The sequence below is a fragment of the Hyperoodon ampullatus genome (assembly GCF_949752795.1).
Source record: "Hyperoodon ampullatus genome assembly, chromosome: 17".
NCBI classification, from domain to species: domain Eukaryota; kingdom Metazoa; phylum Chordata; class Mammalia; order Artiodactyla; family Ziphiidae; genus Hyperoodon; species Hyperoodon ampullatus.
The window spans coordinates 15,441,501-15,466,927 of NC_136930.1; the positions used below are offsets into that span (position 1 = coordinate 15,441,501).

The 25,427-nt window shown below is 36.5% G+C and overlaps 1 protein-coding gene across 9 annotated transcripts in view; it reads right to left on the reverse strand.

The window, feature by feature from the left end:
* EYA1 (EYA transcriptional coactivator and phosphatase 1) overlaps positions 1-25,427 on the reverse strand; it is a gene marked incomplete at both ends in the record, with an annotated part of 324,574 nt that overhangs the window by 149,631 nt on the left and 149,516 nt on the right. For 4 of the 9 annotated variants that reach the window (XM_079722295.1, XM_079722293.1, XM_079722294.1 and 1 more), the window contains one exon: positions 6,371-6,485. In XM_079722295.1, the coding sequence (XP_079578421.1) occupies positions 6,371-6,485 (115 nt within the window). Of the gene's footprint in view, positions 1-6,370; positions 6,490-8,062; positions 8,113-14,898; positions 14,926-25,427 lie in introns of those variants that run through there. The other 5 variants (XM_079722297.1, XM_079722296.1, XM_079722292.1 and 2 more) reach the window with 3 other exon arrangements.

The following is a 25,427-nucleotide window of genomic DNA, read 5'->3' on the forward strand; positions in this document are numbered from 1 at the left end:
AGTTTCTCCCAGAGATAGGATGTCCTTAGGAAGTTATACATATTTCTGTTCCAATGAAAGTTCTGGCCCAGCTAGGGGAGAGGTGCCCCAGAACCATAATTCTCTGAACTATTGATACTGGGAGTAGATGAAAACCGTCCACATGGAGTCATTAGTTTATCAAGAAGCCTGGCCCTCTAGAAACTCTGAGCCTAGTTTCAGGCAGTGTTATAGTTCCTATTATTACTATGAAAGATAGTTAGTGATATATAATTGGCTAGAGTATGTTTGCCAACCTGCAAGCCCTACACATGCCACCCCTCTCTTCCTCCCACTTGACCTCTTCCACTCCCTGTCATTCTCTCTCCTCCTGTTCCTAGGATGTAGCACGCATGTTCCCAACTCATGGCTTTGGTAACTGCTCTTCCTATGGAGCCCCAACAAATGCCATTCAAGCTTCTTCTTTGAGTTTTGCTTGGTTACTATAACCTGGTTCTTAAAGTCAAGAGAAATGTGACCAAATTTATCACCCACTTCAAAATATTTTCTGAGGCCGAAAAGACTTACTCTTGAGCAGTAGCAAAACTGCAACCACTTTTAAAATTTCACAGTAATACTGCTTCAATCCAAATGTGCATATAATAATGACTATTATAATGAAAAGCAGAGATGACTTCCCAACTCCGTTTGATCCCAGAGAGGCTTAACATAGATGGACGGCTGGTGGAATTATAATTAAGTCTAAAGCTTTGAAAATGAAAACTAGTAAGAGACAATCCCCTAGAAGTTAACCTATTGATGCAATATGCTATGTGCACATGACACAAGGAAGAAATCTCACACACTCATGCACAAAAGAACTTAAAAACCAGAGTATGACTACCCTGGGGAGTTGTCCTTATAATGAAGTCCTTTTGTCATCAAAGCCTTTGCCATTGGTCCTTTTACAGCTCTGCTGTTTGCTAGAGAACAGTGTTCTCCAGTCATGAGGACAGTGGAGGTACCAATGTTTAGTACGAAGGTATTAGAAAAGGTATTGGCAGATGGTGGAATCATGTATTCTCTCCCTAGAGTGATACAGTGATTTGAAAACCCAGGCTCTGGACTCAAACAGAACTTGATTCAAATACCATGTCAGATACCAGTGGTACCAATTACAAATCGTGTGTCTTTCAACTTGGCATTTAACTTTCCAAGACTCAGTTTTATTGTACCTGAAACGATAATGGTACTCTGGAAGGGGCTATTATTTACACATGGTCTAGAAATTCATAGAGCACTTAGTAAGTTCCTAGTGTGTTACAAGTTTTACTTATCATCCTCACAGCAAGCCTGATGTAAGACCTGATGTTATCCCCACTGTACAGATGAGGAGACTAAGCCACACAGAAGTTAACGTGCCTGAGCTCACACAGCCAGCAAACGGAGCTGGGATTCAAACCCAGTGTCTCAACCACTATGTTGGCGATCTCAAAGGATTTTCTGAAGACTAATGAAATGAATCAGAGAGAATGGTCAGCTTAGTGACTGATAATAAGTTATTCTTAAAAATTAGCTATTATTTTCATTAACTACCAATAGGCATGTGAAAATTATTCTCATACACTGTATACGCAAATATTAAATCCTAACAAGTTATAGTTTTCATGCTTTCACAGCTTTTGCTAAAGAACAATTTAAAAGCGGCCAATTCTGTGGCTACAGACAGACTCTAAAAGTGTCACTTAGAAACCCCTTTACTCACAATGTCCCTTCATCTTCCAGAAACGAAATCATGTGCAGAATGTAAACAACAATAAAATTAGATTACCGTTTTTTCTACTGACAACAGAAAATTTGACCACATATATATAAATATAGCTTTTAAAATGTAGCCTCAAACCATAATGTTATACACTTTCACTCCAGTTTACATATTTTTCATAAGTAAGAGTTCTTAAAAATACTCTACTTGGATATAACGGTATTTTACGAAATTAAAATTACAGTGAGGAAAGCAAATTCAAGATATTGACAATTTGTTTGCAGTCTAAGCTTTGTAGAAAGGATAAAGCAACTTTCAAATAACTTCTGATAATAGAAATTTGTAAAATTGAATTAACCTATCAGCCTAAAATATGAAATACACAACTAGATCAGTCTTAAAATGCAGAAAATTTAGCCACCTAATCCAAGATTGCATCTCTTATCATCTGGGAAATCTGATATACCAATTCAAAATTACTACTTGAATTACCATCAGAATTCCTGAAACCCTATTTGTAGTGAAGATTCCAATTGCATCTGGTTTTATGTCACTTCAAGACAAATTCCTCGGCTTTAAGACAAGTTTAGCCTCTTCTTGAGTTTGCCTCTGAATTTGCAATCAAGACAACTCAGAGTGAGAGCTTTGAGTTCTGCTCGCTCACACCTCTTTTTTGCCCTTCGCCACTCCTCAGCCCCAGACAACCAAAAATAAACACTCACGCTAGCAATATATGAACTGACCAATCTTATGCTCCTGTGGATTTAAGACAACCAGAAAAAACAAAGATGGAAAGAATCACTGCTTTGCAAACAAGGCCTTAATTAGGTACGTAAATAAAAATCCTTTTACTGCTAGAGCCCTAGGTCCTTCTGAAGAAACATTTCCCAACTACGTCTCACACTTACACAACACAAACGTCAACACGCAGCCTCTACCAAAGAGAGGCCGGAACATATACCTACACATTGGAAATCCTCTCAGGTCCGACGCTCATGTTTATCTAATAGGAGTATCACCACCCAAGAGCCTATGTCTTAAAAATTATGCTTTAATAATCTAATAAGAAATTCCTCTTCCATTCTGTCCCGGAAGACGAAAAGACTAGAAGAAAACAGTTAAAAGAAAAGCCACCACTGATGTTTCCATAACCATTCCATCAGTCTCTCCAGGTCAAGCTTTAATTGTTGAACAGTCATCTAAAATATTTATTAACTCATCTGGAAACATATCACTTCTAACAGTGCTTTTCTTAATGCAAGTCAAGCATTCATTTATGCTATTTTGTATTTTTGCCTCTTTATGTTTTCTAGTTCAAAGATTTATAAACTGGGTGAAACCCACAGTTCACTGCAACAATAACAATTCACAGAGAGGTTGGAATAGAATATACAAATATGAAGAGTTGAAACTTGTGAAATCTGAAACATTCAAACAATGAATCTCACTAAAGAACATTTCAATTAGGAAAGAGAAAAGCACAGTGTTTGAGGCTGCAGCTCAGTGTCTTTCTGTCTTTATCCCTTAGATGAACCATGAAAATAGGCACTAGCCTGTGAGGACAGAACCTGCAAACACTGAGTCTTATGATAATCTGGCAGCCAACTTCAGAAGAAACTTAATATTCCCTGCCTCTCCACTCCATTCCCTTCTTGTTTGTTCTTCAGATGAAGTTATGGTTTTTGATACAGGAGATTTTCATGTTTTCTTAGCCTCATGATAGGAACAAGTGGTTGCAGGAAATAAAAAAAGGCTCTGGTGAGAGAAGACAACCTATCTAAGTGGGTGAAGGGCCAACAACTATGTAAACTCAATGGAAGTTTTGTTGACCTAATTAAGGAGACTCATTGCAACTGCGCTGCAATAAAGTCACTTAAATATCCATCATGGTGGGGATAGCTAGAAACACTTGTTATGGACTTAGGGGAGGTGATGGATATTTTAAACACACTTTGAAAAGTTAAGGGATTTCTTGTTTTTTTCATTCCTCTAATTCATTGGTAAATACTGCTGGTTTCAAAATAAATAAGATTTCAAAGAAGGAATAGGAAAATCTATAATGATTCTATTCCAGGAAAGCTTGTCAGCCACAGTGAATTCACTGATTTTTAAGCTGAACTCCTCTAGTGGTGACTGAGAGAAAAGACACAAATGCCTTATGCAACATGTAAGCAGCATGATAAATTGATTCACAAACTTAATAACAACCCAGAACTTTCTGATATCGTTTGCATCCGAACAGACATGTAGCATAGATGGTGAAGAAAGTTTGGGTCCATGTTTTCAAACTGTACACTAAAGTAAAACTGATGCCCCAGTCGACTGACTAAAATTTCATGTATTCTTTGGATAATTTATAGTGATATCTTCTCACTTCACTTTCTAACTACCATAAGCTTTGCAAAGTATACCAGTAAAGAATGCCCGAAAACAGAGTGAGGTGAGTAACTGGGTACCTGTCTGAAATAGGTCTAAAAAAATCCATTTCTAAGCTATAAGATAACTAAGAGTTTTTTGGGGTTTTTTTAGGAGAGAAATAATTTCTAAGTATTTCCCAAATTGATGGTTCAGCAGATTACACAGTTATCTAAAACATTTTCTTACTTTGGATTTTAGTTATGCAAAAATCTGATCAAGTACATATTACTGAATACAAACATGACATCAAGCTATGAAATATAAATATTCAGAAATAGTATCATTTCACATGTCCTTAAAAAGCAAACCACGCATCACGCACACAAAGCCATCCAAGGGGGCAGTCTCCAACACATACTCTGTTTCAATATTGCCTGGTTCTTCTTTTGTAGGAGATGATTTGCCAGTAAAACGATGACAAAATGAAAACATCTTACCCCTATTTCATTTCTTCATATATAAGAAAATTAACTCATAATTTCATAATTACTCCTACCAATATGTATTGGTCTATTCTATAAATCAAAACAATTTAACATACTTAAAGCTTCTTTTTTCTTAAGTTACTTTAAATGATTGTCTTATTTGGACTTCACAGTGATGAGAATGACTGTTACAGGTTTCCACCTCTGGTCCCCTGATGCTGCCCTCAGCAGCCGCCCTGAACACTGACACTGGCATGGGGCCTACCGGTCCAGGGCCCTGCAGTGGTCTGTGTGTCTGTGCACACACCCGGTCCAGTCCACACTGCAGCAGCTGCCATGCTCACACCTGAAGCCAAATTCCAAAGGAGAGAAAAAAAGGACTGCTGGCTTTTATTTCATCTGCTCTATAAAATCTTCCTAAATGCTAGAATGACTTTCCTATACATAAGTGAAATTTCTTTTTGATTGTCGAAATGGGCAGAAGAGAGTTTCACATGTAAAGGAACCTTTTTCAGAGATTTTTTTTTGCTAGGTCAGCAAAGTTTCTACTTTTGACAGGGACCATTTTCCGTAAGTGAAAGTATTTACTCAAAAAGGAAAATACAGACTACTGCATGTAAAAACAATCACTGAGGCTGTAAAAGTTATCTCCTATCAGAAACAACTGATTTTATATTGTATCCATTACCAGAAATTTCATATCATTATCAGTTTCAAAATGCTTCCTTCACACATACTGGAATATTGCACCAAACAAACAATTTTATGGCATTTGGGGTTTTTTGTTGTTGTTGTTTTTAAGAACTATGATAAAAGATCATCATGGTGATTGAGAAATGATGGTGAAGGGTTTTGTTTATGGATGGAATTCTAATGTAGATAATTCATCAAACTTCTAGTGAAACTTATGTTCTAAGTTCATCAAGGTCCTAAGGCTTAGTAAGGAATAAATAAGCAAAAATATCATCCGTGAAGAAGGGATATTTCAATAGGCTAAAGTAGAAATAAATACAATGCAATATGTAACATACCCTTCTATGAAGTTTTAAAAATATGTATAGTACCTAAATAAACGTGCACGACAGCTAACGATACATACAAATAGCTTTACCTATATGTTTAGACTTAGGTATATATGGATTAAAGTAGGCATTCCTATTTACATAAAATTTACATAAATATTCATATGTATTAATTACACAAAAATCGTTGTAACAGTACTGTGTTTGAAGTATATACTTAATCTTTAAGAAAGTAAATGAATGTCATGTTATCTTCCAAGTAAGGTCATATATTTGTAAACAATAAGTATTTTTTTACTTCTTTATATTTCAATGGCCAAAAGCCACAAGAACATTAGGCACACAAATTATTGTATTGATATTTAGAGACAATCCAGTCTAATGTTGCCCTGAAACAAATTTGATTATATTTAGTAACAAAGGGAAAGTAAAATAAAGGAAATAATCCAAATTCTCATGGCTCAGAGAGCAAAACGATTGCAGATTGATACTGTGCTGTGGAGAACGATCAACAAGAAGAAAAAACACACTCAAAGCTTAAATATGTCATGCATACATATGCATCTATGTGAAATAAAACCAGTCTGTGTAATGTTATAATAACCTGGTAACATGCAGTCCCTAAGTAAGGGTGGATACTGATTATAAGTCAAATTACCTAAACAAGAAATAAAACAGTGGTTTCATGGATTTGACAACTGAAATCATAACCACCTAGTAACACAATGTATACTGATGAAGAAACAAGGTGCAAAGTAAACAGTGAGAAGGCAGACACTCACCTTCGGTGCCATTGGGAGTCATGGAATTACTATTTATATGAGAGTTATCGAGTTTGGGGGATTCACTACTACCACTCAGACGGCTATGCGGGCTGGTTAGATCCTGCATTTCCATAGACCTAAAGACAAGAAGCCTTCCGTTTGACAGATGTACCAAATTCATAACCCTACTATTTAATGTGCTAACGACTTGACACCTTCTTTGAAACACATTCGCACAAAAGCCCCATTGTATCTATCTTCTTCGACTCAAAATAGTTTGTCTTACGTTATGAAAGGATGGCTGAAGTGAAAATGTAACCTGTACTATTACAAGATGTCACTGGCCTTACCTATTCAGCCAAACATTCATACAGAGTTTTTTTTTAATCTCTTTTTCTCTCCTCCGATAGCTCATCAAGTCCCAAGATCTAAGGAGACAATTCCATCTATTTTTATTATCAAAGAAAACAGACCATCATGCTTTCCTTTTCAGGTGGGAAAAAAACCCCAAGGCATTTTTGTTCTAAAAGACGAAAGTGTAAAATTGAAAAGAAAAATCACTTTTCTATGGAATCTCTTTCATCTAATAAATTAGCACTAGGTACTCCCTTATAATTTACCGCCCAATTGTGATTTAATGGGTCTCCAAACCAAATACAACACTTGAAGCCTATAGTCCAGTGACAGGGAATGAGATGTCCCTGATGCATGTGTTTACTCTGGGAAACTGCTTAATTGTTCCTCTGTCTCCCTTGAAACAAATGCAGCATTAAAACATCCTGATGTCGGCTCACTTGTTTGCTTTGTGGATTACATACAGCCTGCCCAAGTGAGGAGGGATCAGGCCAGCATACAGTGAGCCCCCAGGAACATGAGCAGTCAGAATACCTCAGCTGTCACCCACTCAGGGAAATGAGCACAATGCCACTTCCCTGCTCAAATTGGGCATTTTTACAACACAAAACCAGCGAAATCCCCCAGAAAGTTCTTCGACTCGGCAGTTGCCTATGCTCTACAGGGTACAGAAGCCACTACTCATGTTCACAATTTCAGAGCTATTCACTTATATTGCATCTGTTCTTAATGAAGAGAGGCGAGCATTTGTTTAAAGTGACTAAAAACACACCTAGATACCGTTCTGTTTTCTGACAGCCAAGTGTCTGAAAGTCTAAGGCCCATTCACTTTATTTTAAACTTTGTGTTTTTCTAAAAAAAAAAAAAAAAAAAAGAAGGAGGGGGGTTAATATGTATGAAGCTAAGACTGTCTGCTCATCCCGCCAGGCCAATAAAAGCTACAGTCGTTTTAATTTGGAGGCTGCACTTAAACTGACTGTAAACGTCAGTTTTTAAAACGGCTTAACATGAACCGTCTTACTTCCAAAGTGAGTTTTGACTTCCCCAAGTCTTCTGGATTCAAATGGGAGATGGCTTAAAATCCAATTTTTCTCCCCTAATTCTCATGACACATTCACAGTTTTCCTAACCCCAGAAACTAGAACCCCTAATCATTTTCAAACCCAGGATCCTCTTCCCTTTCTACATATTTAACAATTTTTTTTTTTTTTACAAGCACACACACACACACAGATGGTTAAGTAATTTCCAACCAAGGCTATTAATAGAAATAATTAAGAAATACTAGACAAAAATAGACGGGGGGGTCACAGAAAGGTAATCTCTCCAAATGTCAAATATCAACGATATCCTTACCTGCAACTTGAGGAAACAGCAACATCTGAACTGGTTTGAGATGTTTGCACCTGTGATCAGGGGTAAAAAATTAGAAGCTGTTGTTACTCTGCTTCAGTGTCAGTTCTTAATTATACAGAGCACGTGGCTCAGGACTACAATGCTCTCTTTTAACCAAAAGAGAAAAAGGAGGATACTGCAGCGGTGAAAGGCATATTGTCTTTAAGTTGAGGTCTCCACTGTTGTTTCCTCCTCCAGGTCTGCCCTCCTCCTCCCCTTGTTAGGGGGGAAGGCAGCCAAATGACGGGATAGTGATTCATCACTGGCCTATGACAGCTGCAAACGGGATTACCCCTCCCCCAATCAACATGCAAAGCAGCCTTATCCAGGCAGCTTGGACAAGGTGCTTGGAAAAAAAATAGCTATTAGCAAAATGAGTGTGTTTCACAGCAGCAGTTCAAGCATTAACCCTCCAGCATCCTCAGAAGATCTTTCATCTTCTGCTATCACCAGCTGAAAGAGATCTCCCGCCCATGCCTTTGACACCTGACAGTCCTTATCCTTATCGTGATGGTTTTCTCCTATATTTACTATTTGTCATTGAACATCCACCAAAACGGCTTCTGGGCTACTTTCAGGCAGTGCCGGACTCAACGAGAAATGGCAAAAGCACGTTCTCCTCCCCAAAGTCCCATCGTGGAGCAATGTGCTCGTGTACCCAAGCAAACTGAAAATTCAGTGCATGTTTAAATTCAGGGAAATCCATCACTGCCTGGTGAAATAGCAAAAGCCGTTCGCTTTTGGTTTAATTTTCCACCTTTTCAACCAGGAGAGAGAATGGATAGTTGAATAATCAATTCAGTGTCTCAGCTGGCCAGAGTTCTGGTCTCTTTTGTCTCCAGATGAATCTGTATTTGGCATTTCACTGAACAGCTAACTTAGCTTGCAGGCTTTGCTAGTCACTGTCCTTCGTCCAGAGACAGCAAAACTGCCAGCAGGTGATAAGCTCAGGTGAGGGTGGGCCGCTGGCCCACAAGCTCAGGCTAACGCCTGCCTCGGAGGTAAAGGGAATTCTGCATAACGTTTAAAATGACTCAGAATTCCAAATCTTTGATGTGTATTTTCATTCAACCGGAACAGACATCAATTAGGGTTACAGAACAAAGATGAAAAAACTGAAGCATCTCAAATGGCATTAAAGTTATCCAGCCAAGCATCTTCTGTTGAGTCCTGTTATTTTTTAATTATGATTTATGAAATTAAAAAGTACTACCTTTTTGGCAAGAATAAAGCATCGTTAAAGTCTAAATATCTTGGTATAATGTGACACGAAATTTCTAGGTATACTTTTCTAAAATATGTGCAGGACGAAAAATAATTTTAAAGGGATGCCTGAGTATTCAATAAAAGTTTCATTTTAATGCCTACAGATAGGTCATTTGGTGATAACTGGCTTCTGATTTTTTTTTTGAAATTAATGTTCTCACACAAGATTAAATGTTTTCCTTTAGAAACTGCAGCGATATACCTCAAGGATAAATTTCCTTTTTTTCCTCTTTTTTTCCACTTTTATACACCTGGAATAAATTATAGGTGAGAACTAACTTAATTTTAAGAACTCTCTTGGCTTAATTATGTGAAAGAGTATGTAAAACATACCTTCTGTTACATATTAAAATACATTCCTATTTTAACCTTGGCTAGATAGTATCATCTTAAAAACCTAATTTTAGTTTCCTTGTATACTTTGAAAGTTTGATTATATTTATATTTGAGGTTTAACCTATCCTATTTAATTGCAAAGTCAATCTGTTAATTAAAAAAAATGAACTTCAAAATAAGAATCATTCTAACACACTTTCTCACTGAAAAAAATGCATTTTCACAACAACGTACTTTTTTTTAGGCTGGCTGGACTCAGTCTCTACTGTACTTCGTACACTACAATTTTTGAACCCGTATCCATGACCTTCATTTCATTAAGTATACATCAGATATATTCTTTTGTGTCTCAAGGATTAGTTAAACCATGTGTTGTGTGTTACTGTTTTTAAAAATGACTCTTTAATCAAAATAACTTTAAAACAACTAATCCTCACTTAGGCTGGTCAGCTGAATCCACATCGAGGTCCAGGAAAAATAAATCTACTCTCAAGAATGCGAATGCAGACAACAATTAGACACAGATGTGAGCAAAATTAGTTACAGTTTACAAAATGCTACACTTCACATGCTTTTAGTTTTTTATGTGTAGTACAAGATTACAGTGCAGTAAGAAAACATACTCTTGTAATGACTTATCTAAAAAGAACACCTATTTCTGATTGGCGTTGATTTTCTCTTATGTTTGCCAATATCTCTGGAAGGTTCTAGGTTTTCAAGGTCTAAAAACATAATGTGCTGCAAAAATAATTAATTAGGCGCCTTTCCATTCAAAGAGAAAAGAAACTATTTCATGGTTTTCAGAAAAATGCTGTTAGGCATTCAGTAAGCTCATATTTTCTGCTTTACATCCATAAACCTAGTATGTTTCTTGTCTCCTCCTAATCTGGTATTTTTAATTCAAATGCTCCTAGGAGTGCAAAAATATTTCCCATAACATTATAAATGGTCATCTTAGATTACAATGAAGTCATTTCACTTTAATGCTTTTTAAAACTCTTTGTAGAGAATACCCAGAGTAGCGTACTGACAGAGTTGTGAAAATACAGAGAAAAAAGAGAGCAGAACTTCTTAGAATTTCAATTCAAGGATCCGCAACTAGTAACTTTGACTTCTGATTAGTTAATGAGGTCTTTTAAGTTTGCCTTTTTTCTAATTAAATTTCTAATTCTTCACAGATGTAACTTTTGTTGATGTTCAATTTGTCTCTCTCATTTTGTTAAACCTCACATAGTACTTCGCCAATCCATTGAATAGCCACATTAAATCTGTTAATACCATGCTCTTCAACCCCAGAAATTATTTCCAGAAGGCAAACTTGCTTTGAGAGATCATCAAACAAGACTTAAGGTACACATTTTATCACATTTTTCCCTACCACAGAGCTCAGGATGCAGAGCAAAATTCATGACTTTTGCACTGTTTATTATACTTTGCTAAATTACAAATCAAAAGCATCTGACAGAAGATCATGTATGAAGCCAAAAAGTTAATAATGTTCTGTGAAAAGTAAACTGTAAATGGAAAGGGATTCTAAATCTCAGCAGCAGAGAGCAAATAAAATGTAGGTACTTGTTTAAATTATGGGTTTTCCATTGGCTTTTTTGCTTGCTAGAAGCAATTTTTATAAAATGACTATAATTTTAAACTTTTTTTCAAACTCAAAAGAAATTTTCAAAGTGAAAGTACTGAACTTATCTAAATAAATAGAGTTGGCAGGCGAACTAGTTTTGCCCAACCACAGATCAACCTGAGTACTCCCAAATTTGAAAGACAATGGCAATTTTCTAATCAGAGTGTATTTTATAGGAAAGAAAATGTGCCTTAGGCAGAAGCCTGCTTTTAAATCGCAATATATTCTTGCTAAAATGTTCCTCAATCAACATTTCCAACGATGGTGTCAATGATGTAATTAAAAATCTAAACCTAAAAATGGAAATGAACTTCCAGAAAGAGGTAGATGTCGTTTCAGTGTTAACACTTACCTCCTTCTTTATCAGGCTCCATAAAATGAATTATTTAATACCCTTACTGATTTTAAATGTAATATACTGTATCACTTTTTAAAGTCTCTTGTTTAAAGAAAATAACAAAATAGAGTCCCCAGGAAAACAAAAACAAGTATGTGAACAACACTGATTCTACCTATAGACTTGACGGATTGTTTTCAAAATTAGCATTTATTTAAGATGTTGAATGTAATACTTTCGATAGTTGATTAAATGGAAGGGGTTTTATTCTCACTGCGAGTGTCTTTTTCCCCAAGGTATTCTTACAAAATAAATTTTCAAATTCAAGAGGAAATTTTCTTTTGAGAAAATCATTTATTATGTCTACCAAACTCCCAGAGCTGTTGACTTCCCTTTGGCATTCTAAAACTGAACAGTGGCTCAGTTAGGCTGCTCTGTCTGTCACCGCGAAGAATTTTCAGGATTGAAAATCCATGGCTGTTTGCTCACTTACTGAACACTTTGGGCCTTAGGAGAACTCAAGCAGCGAGAAAGTCAAATATCAAATATTTGATAATGAAAAAAAGCATAACTATTCGTGTGTGCATGTCTTCAAATCCCAAACGGTGGGCGAAAAGACTCACACGCCTAAAATAAAACCTACTATGAGAGACACATCAAGAAAACAACCCCCAGCCTATAAAACTACACTACGTGCTTAACTAGCGACTTTTTGTATCCCTTGTCATTTTAAGAAATGAAACATAAAAACACTTGTCTACATTCAGTGACAGCTCTGAATTTACTGAATTCGTGCAAAAGCTGTGCTTAAATGTTTCAAAAACTCCTCCCAAGAAATATAAGCCTATGAGTCATTAGCAATTCATATACTGATTTTGAATGACAAATATTTTAAGTGGTAATTCAAAAGTTTAAGAACCTTGTTTTTAATTTCAAGGTCCATTCAAGTCCTGTTAAGTGTCAATAAGTGAGAAATATATTAATTTGGCAAATGTTTATTATTTCACCTTTTGAAGATGAGCCCTTTAATATAATGTTTGGGAAATTTGTTTATTGAAACGAAAGGATTTCCTTCCTTAAAAAGTGGTTTCAATTTATTTTTGTTATCTGTTGTCCTTTGAAAATGTTAATTCCTTCCTCCTTTTCTCCAATCCAACTAAAATGTGTAGGAAAAGTTATCTGTGTGTTGCAATGGATATAGACAGATACCGCTTTAATCAACATCACACAGTACTAGTTGAGGTTTGTGCAGAAAAGAGATATGAAGTGATCTCCCTACAAGAATATAGCCATGCAATATACTTATTTACATAGAGCACAACAAAAGCCATCGTTAACAATTAATTTCTAATTACCTCTTAATGATTCTAATCGCTCAGCTAATTTGGGGGTTAAAACTTATACTTTTACGATGGAACCCAGTGGCCCATAAAGCACTGGGTACAAAGTGTCATAATCTTCCCCACGCCCTAATGTTTTTCTTTTAAAACAAATCAAAACAATAACTCAAAGCGCTCCTGTTATCTTCGGCTTTGCCCACAGGACAGCTGTTGTCATTCAGAACAGTTTTTCAAACACTCAGCTTGTACTTACAGCGCTTACATCTGCTGCATCCACCAGTTTCCTGGGCTCCTTCGAATTTTCTGGTTTAGCAAACCTCCATTCCTGACATAGTTTTGCTCCTGGATAAGGACGCGGGAGGGCTCTTAGGGGCTCTCGGCGGAGCCCGGCGCTTCGGGAAGCGGAGCGCGTCCGCGGGGGGAAGCGGGGCCGCGAGGACCGCCGCCTGGGCGCCGCTGCAGGCTCGGGCTGCCGAGCGACTGAGCGCACACGCTGGCCCCGGCGAGAAAACCGCCACACTGGACGGCAACAGGAAGGCTCAGAGTCGGAAGTGGCACTGGAGAGTTTCTACCTCGCCCCAAACTCGCAGCCATCAGCTCCCACCGTTCTGTTTAGTCACCGCTTTGAGCCCCGCGCTCTTTCCCTCTAAACAGCAGCAGCTGATAGCATCTGAGAAGCCCAGACAAAGAAACAGCACCATCTCATCCCTCGATTTGTTGGCGCAGCCTTGTAGGTCTGCCCGTGGAGCCTCGGGGCTTTTTTTGTTTTTGCAACGCAAACCACAGCTATTCTCTTGTCCTATCCTTATTGGTTTAAATGCAACAATTGAGAGGAGCACTGCTCTCTCTGACTCAACCTTGCTGCTCCGAAAAAATTTATTATGTAAATGAACGCGCCCCATGCTATCTGAATAAACAGCTGTGTGAGAATCGCTTCTCGGAGACACTGTCAACACACATCTCTTGCTACAGCAGCTACCAATTACGAGCTTTGGGGAGTAGTTACACGTTATCTTTCATACTTTTCCAAAACTTGTTTTCAGGCCCTGAAACTTAGGGAATCGATACTTTTCCCCCCCGCAAAATTTTTTTTCCGAATGTAACAACTAACAGGTCTGGGGAAAATGAAAATTAGAATGGCCATTTCCATATTAAGTAAGCAAAGGGAGAGAAAAAGCAAACGTGTAAGCTATTATCAGTTTAACAATGAAAGCCTGAATGTTAATTCTGCAGTGATTTCTAGAATGGCAAGTTTTACAGGAGCAATTTTTTTGGATATGAACCAGATAAGATTTCAGTGTTGATATTTTAAAATGATTTTGGGGGAAAAGATTTATTTTACCTAGAACTCTTTCCTTACAGTCTGTTCTTTTAAAAAAAGTCTAACTAAACTCAATCTATGCATGAAAGTCTACAATGCTCACCTAGGTAGTTGAGCAATTCAGATTATGACTAAATTACAGTTTAAAATGTTTACTTACTCTCATGTTTTAGGCAAATAAATGACTTGTTATTAGATCAATAACTTAACCATTATATTGATTTCAAATATTTAAAGAAGGCATCACTCACATGACTAATTATTATACTGCTTTTTGCCAGCCTTATACCATAGTTCAAATACAAATGTTTATTTTTACTCATCATAACCAATTTTGTACTCTAAAATAGAATCTTTATACCCGTTGGATTTTCCTTAAAACTGTTTCGTCATTAACAGTAATACTACTCTACGGATCTAGTCTTTTTTATTAGTAATAATAAGCATCTTCTTCATTAAGGCTCCTGCCTTGGTATGAAAAAAACATTTTAAAAATCACAGTAACTTGTTAAATGATTTTATAATACATTTCAGATCATCAACTCATAAAACAGTAAGTCTTACCTTTACTTTACTAATTTGTAAATGAAAGCACCATTCCAATGCAAACAAAGAAAAAGCTTCTAATGACCAAAGTTCAATATGGACTCCCCACCCCCTCCCCCCCACCAAGGATACCAATCTAAATTCCTCAGAAGAGAACACTTTGTCAAACCTAAGAGACCGCTTAAACTGCAAACTCACCTAGGATTTCATTTTGTATGGTACTGGCAAGGAATCATGGGCGAGCCACCTACCATATTTGGGAAGCAAGGTCAAAAATCAGTTGTTTGCTATTGGATCTGTTCATGCAGCCGAAATAGAATTACGTTACCACCTACAGCACTTTCCCAGACCAGAAGTATCGGTTATTCAGTATACTAGAATATATATGCAGAAAATAAAATACAGCATGTAATGGAGGTCTCTAGTGCCGTGAGATAAAATAATTCAATCTATGATATCAAAGACCCGCACAGTAACCGCTTTTGCTATCATATTTATTTCTAAGCCCCATAAAATATAAAATTTGAGATGCTGTTTGGAGAATTCAACCGTATTTGAAACTTTAAGCTATTGTGGCCATGTTTCCCATAGTTTAAAAATTATTTTAGGTATAAAAAGATAAAATATTATTTTTCTGATCCATGAAAGATTATACTGGCGAATCCAGAAGACACAAACTATATGAAGTCAGCAGGAATATCATGTAACATATCTGACTTTTATATAATCAAATTTACCACATTATATTAGTTTTTATATTGAAATTCAATTATTTTTATTTATATAACCAAATAAGAACCATTAAAGAAATGATGCATGTCATTATGAAGAAAATGATGAAAAGCATGATGAATGTAATGTGAGCACTAACTGATGTGATATAGGTCCTGCTGCATAGTTATGTAACAAAGAGCTTAGTCATTGGCTACAAGAAATATCCATGTATACCACTTATTTATTTTTTTAACTTTTCAAAAGTGTGTATCACTATTAAATGCTTTCCTTTTCCTAAAGCAAAATTAGATGGCCTAAAAACAATCACATGCGTATCCATAAATTTTGTCTGGTTACTACTTCTGAATATCAAATATGTAATAAATACCATACAACTCACACCAAAATAAGTTATCCTCTGATAAACAGCCAAAATGTAAGACATTACTAAGAAGACCCAGTTTGTAGTGTACTGTTAACTTCCTATTTCTAAATTTTCACAACTATAATTACATGACTTAACCATATACTTTAAGGACCAAGGTGTTCCCTAAATAGTCATACCTATTACAACAGAAATTAGGAAAATTTGCTGAAAATCCGCCATTAGTAAAAACAGGTGATAGTAGAAAACATTACTATCTGATATTTCCTGGAAAAATTTCAACACATAAACATATGAATAGGAGGAAAAAATTTCTAATATGCCTTTTCCACACTAAAACAAAAATAACTTTTATCTGGAAAAGGAAAACGCTTGGAATAGTCAACTGTAACAAAATGTTTGAATACCCTCAAAAAGGATGATATCTTTCATGTATCTCCAAACAAGTTTTATCATACAGAGCAAACTGTTGTCTAGATATGTGCCTGGTTATATAGAAGTCTGCAATTTTGACAGAAGTTGTTAGTGCTGTTCAATGAACAGAGAAGTTTAAATAAAGGCATGATTACAAAAATAAATGTGCCTAATTAAAAAAGAAAAAAGACATGGGTAGATATAAGGGATCCATTAGAACAATCGAAAAGGTAAGTTGGAACTTTTCTAAAATGACATGAATATACAGTTGATTAATCCAATTAAATATAACAAACACCGAGAAAGCAAAAGCTAAAACATGTCTCCCTTTCCCTTTTTCCATTCCAGGAACGATAATACAGTTCTTGAGTAGTTGTGAAGTTTCCAATAAAAGATAGACTCAGAAGTTTTTTTCTTCTAGTTTTGTTTACCTTTAAATCATTTTAGAATTAAGCATGCATGCAATTACCTGGTCGATGCCCACTATCTCTTACCTCTCTGTTTCTACCATTCTTTCTGAAGATTCTTACTCAAGAATAATGGTACAGTAAGTTGCAAGATAGAATTAGCACTTAAAGATCAGTGCTTTTTCTTCAAAAGCAAAATCCTTGTTATTATTTCTTCCACATTCTTAAAATCAGTAATACCTGGAAATAGTCAACATTTTGTGATTTAAACTGCTCAAAGCAGAACAGCAAAGATTCCAAAATACTGTACTTCCAGTGCCTCTGCTTCCAGATAACTCTTTTTCTCGTGGTCCATGCCACGGCTCTACATTCCTGGCTTTTAATGGAACCTTTGGAACAGTGTCTAGATGGCTGACATTACCATCCTTGCTGGCATGTGGAGTGGTCACTTCCATGACCTACTCTTTCCCAGTGGCACGAGACCTGCTCCCAGTAGCCTTCTGCGGAAACGTAACCAAGTAAAACATCCTCTATTTATTTTAAGAATGATATTAAATCCGCCAAACTGAATGTCTACCAGTATTTTGCTAAATGTTTCCCGTTCAAATTCCAAGATGAATAGCTTTTAACAGCAAATTTAAGGAGGCAATTACTAACTATTCACTGTACCATGGAAAATTGTTTTAATAAAAATTAGATCCTTTATACCAACACAATATGGAAATATAACCTATTTCCTGGCTCCCTAATAAGCACATTGGTTATTACATATGAATAATACCCATTTATTTATGTAGAGTGGGAGACTTGTTATCATATGTAGTGATGACTGCCTATAGGATGTTTTTTAAAAAATTATTATTCTTAATAGAAAGCTTGAGCAGCACTTCTTGAAACGAATAATGATACCAAAGGCAGCAGTAGGTTTTTAAGAAGAGGGAATGGGATGATAGAGGTACTTAATTTAAAAACAAAATAGGACATATTGGGTTTTCTCTTTTAAAATCAACTGATTTCCCAAAATGGCAAAGAGAGTTACTTTTTCTTCCTTCTGCCAAAAATATGTAAATAATTGGTCTTGGGATCATATGCTTAATCTGAGCAATAAGCTATTTTGCTTTCTCAAAATCAAAAATTGACACGAAGCAACCTAGAAAACCCAGGTTGTCTCTTCAACCTTTTTTTCTCTAAGCCATGGGCAAAACCCATCTTGTCAGCACCTCCCAATACCTTTAAGAGGATCTGGAAATTGGCTCTGTGTTTTCCAGGTTTCATGACAGCTGAGTTCACAGTTTTTAAATTCTTCGGAAATGATGACTATCTCACGGAAGAAGGAAGGGAATTAGCGTTTATTGAGTGCTTACTCTGCGCCGGTATTCTATGTACATTCTTCATTTTTTTTTTTTTTTTTTTTTTGCGGTACGCGGGCCTCTCACTGCTGTGGCCTCTCCCACTGCGGAGCACAGGCTCCGGACGCGCAGGCTCAGCGGCCATGGCTCACGGGCACAGTTGCTCCGCGACATGTGGGATCCTCCCGGACCGGGGCACAAACCCGTGTCCCCTGCATCGGCAGGCGGACTCTCAACCACTGCGCCACCAGGGAAGCCCTCTTCATTCATTTTAACACATAATGTAACAGCTTATCTGTAAGAATCCTGGGTTTTAAAAATATGCTCCCCCCCGCCCCCCCCCAGCCTCCAACTATTTGTTCTGGAATCTGCCTTCTTTCTCTAGCACCATCAAAGTTACCGCTAAACAGTCGATGGGGCACTGGGACATCACTGTGTCCTGGTTGTATCATCATTTTGGAGCAAGGTGACACCTAATAAAGTTAATAAATCCAGAAAGGTGTGGATTGTATGGAAATGATGTATTTAATAGAGAACAGACATCATCACTATACAATGTCTGATTATTTACAAACACATATTGCAAGTTAATTTGCTGGTTCAAAAATAAAAGTACATACATTAAATGGTCAATAGGGGCAAAAGTGTGATGAATCCTTAAACTTGAATGATCAAATCAGGAGCTATATATATTTTTCTCATTATTTACCAAAAAATGTGAATTATCTTCCTAAAGCAAGATTATAAATATTCCCAACTTTTTCTTTATATTAAAAAGAGCAGCTAAGGGTCTGAGTTTACAACAAGCAATTGTATGGACAGTTCTATCAATTTCTTCCCTGTTGTAGTCCTTAATTTTATTTATCCAATGTGATATTGCTTGCATCTTAATAGCTATTCCATCATAAGCACTTGATTTATTCATCGAGGAAATAATTACATTCAAAATGCACTCCAATTCTCCTTATGTATTTGGAGGTGTAGTTTAAGTACTCAGAATCAAGAGGCTCTATTATTGCTACAAAGGATTTGCCAGGAAGGGGACAAATAAGAAAACCAAAATCTAATAACCTATAGAAATTTTTTCTTCCTTCAAACAGCATTAACTTTTCCCCCCTCTAGGCTCCCAAATCGGAAAAAAAGAGTAACCTCTAAAGCTGTTTTAGACAGAAGGTCAGAATTCAAAGGATCGGTAACTTAATCCACAGGGTGCTGCAATCACATTGCTATTGGAAACACAACCAGAAGCACCATTATTCTAGATGTTTTTATTAAGCAATGTCAATAGGTATACAATCTAGAGGTTTCTCTACTATAAAGATTCATACTTGCAGGCGATCAAGTTGCCTTGGGTTTTTGAATTTTACTTTAGAATGCTATAGAGTAAGAAAAAGTAGACTGCATTACATGCTAAGGAAAACAATAGCTTCAGTTTGTTTGAATAGTAAGAGTACCTTTTTATGGCCAAAATGTAAACAAGGCTTCAAGTTTTTTAGTCTTTGGATGCTCATAATTAATAAGAATTCTTATTTCAGATGGCCTAATATTGGGTATATTAGACTGATCCTTTAAATTTGTAGTTCATGTTCTTTGAAAAAACAGAAGTCTGGAAGCATCTGCTGCTTCTTTCAGGGATTCTGTTGTAATATCATCGATGATCTGGTTTACCTGAATTGCAAAGTAAAACCAAGTCCAGGATCAGGGTTTTTTTCCTGAAATCGTGTATTTTAAATGTGCATGATTCTTAAAAACAACACCTGGTTGATAGGGAGTTACAGGCTGGTGGCTTGTTTTTTTAATCAATATAAGGAAAAACAAATAGTTTACCAAGAGGTCAGAGAGCCAGTAAAGGAGACCTCTACCGCGCGGTTAGCATCGACAGCCCCTGCTGAAAGATCCGCAAAACCCCCATTAGCTCCGGCCTCCTGGGAGAGCTGTTCACTTTCCTTCCTGTCCTTGCCTGAGAGGACAGCTCTTCCTCACCAGCAGAAAGTGGCTGGAGAGGGCTAAGGAGGAGGTGCGGGAGAGCCAGGACAAAAACAAGAAAGAAGTTATTCAAGACAATAATCAGAAAGCCAGCTGGATCCTAGGTCTTTTTTAAAGCAGGAGTGTCTGTGACTTAGACATTCTAAAGGGGAAAAAAGATAACATTTTTAGATATGCAGATTTTTGTATGTTTTACATTTACAGTACTGTTACTAGTATACTCACCTCTTTTGGGAGGCACTGCATTTGATAAATTAAAAAAAAAATGACCTAACTCCACAGATCAATTAATTCATGATTAATTACTGAAGATTATTTAAAAGGAGGAATCTACATCTCTAAGCTTTCTGTTTATAATTTACCAAAATCATGCCTATTACTAACCAATGAATGACCTAGATTTGAAAAAAGATATTTTATTATTTATTTATTTATTTATTTATTTATTTATTTATTTATTTATTTTTGGCTGCGTTGGGTCTTCGTTGCTGCGCGCGGGCTTTCTCTAGGTGTGGCGAGCCGGGGCTACTCTTCGTTGCGGTGCCCGGGCTTCTCATTGCGGTGGCTTCTCTTGTTGTGGAGCATGGGCTCTAGGCGCATGGGCTTCAGTAGTTGTGGCACACAGGCTTCAGTAGTTGTGGCTTGCAGGCTCTAGAGCGTAGGCTCAGTAGTTGTGGCGCACGAGCTTAGCTGCTTCGTGGCATGTGGGATCTTCCCGGACCAGGGCTCAAACCTGTGTCCCCTGCACTGGCAGGCAGATTCTTAGCCACTGCACCACCAGGAAAATCCCCAAAAAGATATTTTAAATGAGATATTTCATGTGAAGACCTCAGGAAGCAACATATGATAATCTTTATTTCCTTCCCCTATGTTTCCATCTTCTTTGATTGTATTTCTATTACTGTTCAAGGTTTAAATGGTGCCCTTTTCCTCAAATGTGTAGAATTATTAAAATCTATCTACAGTTCAGAGGGTACTACTCACTAGACTAAAACAAATGCATGACAGATTCAAGTTCTAATTCTGGCTTCAGCACGGGTTTTTTCTGTGCCCTTTGTGGTCATATCACTTACAGTGTCAATTTATAATCTGTAAACAGGTTAAACAATAAAAAGGATGCAGGAAGGTTCCACAACTTTCCAAAATGGCATAGGGATAAAAATGTTTACTGCTATGAGAAAGCTCTTATGGATAGTAAAATAGCAATAGAAAACTGAATTTCAAATCAATTTAATTAAACAAGTATAGAATGAGTGCCCAGACAGGGCATGGTTGAGCTTCCAGTTTTAGCACAGCTTGGTACACATAAGAGGTACTCGATAAGTTTTATTCAAATTAATTAATACATGCATACTTGGCTACTTGAGGGAACATGCCAGGGGTTTGTGAAAGAAAAATGATTTCCCTGAATTTCCTTTGCTTCTATGTTTTCCTTTATTTTCCTTACATGTTGTTATATTTGTCCCCCGTTGGAAACTCTAAAGTTGGACTTATCATCATAAAAGCGTTAATGTTGGTCTCATGTTCAAACCATACTTAAAATACTTTATGGAACACAACTGAGTCATGGAAAATGTGCTAGAAATTTGCCATCCTAACATTGGGGAATAGCCAAACTCTAAGGAAATTAAGAAATTAGAAGAGACCTGAAATCACTGTATTCACCTGGTATATGTGTTTGGGTGAGACAGGAAAACAGAATAAAAAGTTAAGGTTCAGATTTTTTAAAAAGCTACCATACACTGTATTTTAGTTACACCCAACATATTTCTCCTGAAGTGCCCTGTTACTCCAACATCAGTTTATATTTCCTTTTTAAATTCTTAACCAAAATATCTAGAAAAATTAATTTAAAAAATTTAAGGATACACAATAGAGTAAAAGTATCTTTAAATAAAGTCTGCATCCTCTGCCTCTCAGAAATACCTCATTGTAGATGTATCCAACAATGCTGTCATTTTAAAATTTTGCATCTTTTAGACTGTTCAGAAATCTAACTAACCAAGCTAGTCAGCCAGCCGGTCAGTCATTCAGCAAATTTATCATGCATTTAGTATGTGCCAGAAATGTGGGCACTAGGAGATGAAGCAGTAAACAAGACAGACAGAATTCCCACTTATCATGTATGCATAAAAGAGAGTAGATAAATTAAAAGGTGGCCAACTGGACATGAGCATTTATTTTTTGCTTTCTCTATAAGCCCCACTAGAGCAACACTAAATAGAGTTTTTTAAAAGCATAAATCCCAAAGAATTAAAAGGGAAGGTAATAAGAAAACAGTAACAAATTTTATAAGTGAAAAAACAGGCAGACCACTACTGACTGCTAACTGACTTAGCAGATCCGAAGAAGCTGAATCTAGTGTTGGCAGTGAGAAAAGCTGAAAAGCATCCCAATTTACACCACCAACTTGGATTATCTATGTCTGAGTAAAGCCTCTACCAAGAAATGTAGAAACCAAATGAATAGAGAAAAGCAACTTGCAGGAAACAGAGATCAGGCAAAAGGAAGCAAAACAAAAACAAACTCTCACTAAACTGATATCCCTCAAGAAATAAGATACTGTAAACATGAAACAAGAGAGGAAAATAATAATAATTATAATTTTTTAAAAAAGAAGGACATCCAACAACAAAAAACAGCCTTTAGAAATAAAAAGGAGGATAACAGAAATGTGTTATTCAATGAGGTTTAGAAAATAAAACTGAGGAAGTTTTCCAGGGAATAGAGCGAAAGAGACAGAAAATAGGAGAGAAGAACAGAAAATATAAGAAAATGAGGAGCTGTAAGAAAACCTAGTGGTCCAACATCCAAATAACTGGAGTTTCAAAAAGAGAGTAGAGAAAATAAAGGGTAAAATTTAAATAAATAATTCTAAAATATTTCCTAGGACATGAGTTTTCAGAGCCTAATATATACCAAACAAAACAACTGGAAAAAAAAAAAACCATACCAACTGATATTGTTGAGAAATTTCAAAACACTAGGAGAGAGGGTAGCGCCTATAACCTTCTAGAAAGAAAAAACAGGTCACACACAAAGTATGGGTCATGACTTCAAACTTCTTAATTGGAACATGTATTTCTAGAAGGTAATAAAGCAATGTTTCAAATTCCTTAAAGAAAAATAATTCTCAACCTAGAATTCTGTATCCTAACAAACTTTATAACAAGTAAGAAAATTGAAGACATTTAAAATAAAGATATTTGCCAATATGTCAAGTCTCAAAAAATTTATTTTCCAAATATCCTTTCTCAGGAAGCTAAGAGATGATACGTTCCATTGAAATATGGAAGCAAAGTTCCTTTATGAAATAAGTAAATGAAATAGGAGAGAGAAGTCTCTAATCCCTGGTGTTGATGATAAAGAGAATTTCTAGGAGGATAGCTCTGAACCAGGCATGGCCGTCCAGATTGAAGGTCAGGAGACACCAGGAAAGTTTTCATCAAGATGAAAAAATTGATAGAAGAGTAGATACATCTGAATATATGGAAAGGAGAGTTAAACAATCAGAGAGAGTATGAAGTTGAATTATTAAAAGGAATTGTAGAATACTACATGCTGTGGCTGTAAAGCACATACGTGTAGGTAGTGTTATTTTTATAGAATTCTTTGACATGTAAGAGGATGTACATATAATTTTGATTAAAATCAATATACTGTAGAAAAATAAGTATTTTCCTGCTCCTGTGTGTGTGTGTGTGTGCACGCAATGGTTATTGACAAGCAGAGAAAAGAATTCCGGTAAAATTTGGTAGAGAAGGACATGAGGGAAGTGGTGGGTGCTATGTCAGCTAGTCAAGGAAAGCCTCTTGGGAGAGGAGTCACTTGAGTTGAGACACAAATGATGAAAAGGTGATAGACTTGTAAAATCTTGGGGCGGGTGGGCAGGGGAGAGGAAGGTGGTCCACACAAAAGAAACAGCAAGTTCAAAGTGAACAGCTTGACAAGTAGGAGGGAAGAAAGAAAGAACCAGATGATAGAGAACATGAAGAAAAGAACAGCACCAGGGCTGGTATGGAGCACGGGGCATTGTAGGTTAGGTAAGGAGTTGGGATCTTACTCTAGGTGTTATAGGAAGTTACTAGAGGTTTCTTTTTTCTCTTTCTTTCTTTCTTTTTTTTTTTTTTTTTGGGTTTGCTTGCTTCTGTTTTGTTTTTGAGCAGAAAAATGGCATGATCTGATTTATACGTAAGAGAGGACACTCTGGCTGCTGCCTGTAGGTGTAGGATAGACAACAGGAGACCAAGAACAGAGGCAGGGAGGCAAATGAGGGGGCTACTGCCGTAGTCCAGGTGAGAAATGGTGATAATCTAGACCAGGGTTTTATGGGGAAATGATACGTAGTCAGATTTAGGGCATATTTTGGAACTAGAGCCAACAGAACTTGTAGATTGGATGTGGGTTTGAGGCAAAGAAAGAAATTAAGGATGACTCCAGTCTCTCCGCACAAACAATAAACACCCCTGATTTGACTTTCATCTCCATTCGTTTCTTCTTTCTGCTTTCTTGCTCATACAATAACATGACATAAACACAAAGAGCATGAATAATTAGAATGTAAATAGTTGAAAGTTAACTGAAAGTTTTTTCATGACTATCTAGTTGAACTATCTAACACATTCCCTCCCCAGCACCCACTTAGTCCACACCATCCCGTTTTCTGTCACCCATACCCTACGCTCACTCCTGTGTCTATGTATTTGTTTATGTTTCCCCATACCCACCAGCCTGATATTAATGTCTTTATCCCTCTTTCTACTTAGTCTACCCCTTATCCACTGCTGGCTTCTGTCTCACTGAATGGTCAATAACCAACAACTAGTAACCTTGCCTGGTATTCTCTTGGGATCTGATAAGTTTGTCATATAACTCCAGGAATACACAGAAATATGTTTAAAAAAATTAAAAATGTATATATATGGGTTATATTTTACAATAAAAATGTAAAATGTGAAGACATGAATGAAGAAAGCAGAGACTTTTACTGTTAATACTTAAAAGTTTGAGGATCAGTAAGGTACTATATTTTATACTCATTGGGTTGTTCTGTATATTCTTAGTCAACTTGTTAGGATATTGGAAATCTTTACTGTGTCTTGAAATCACAGACTTGTGATTATAATTTGAAATGGCTAAGGGAATTTGATTAATTAAATGGAGTTAATGTTTAAAGAAGCTTCAATTGGTTAAATAGCTAAGTGAAAGTCATTTTTCTTATTTTGTGAAAAATAACCAGATTTATAAGTAAAATAAGTTCCATGAGTTGACTTTTTAAGCTTTGGGCTAAAC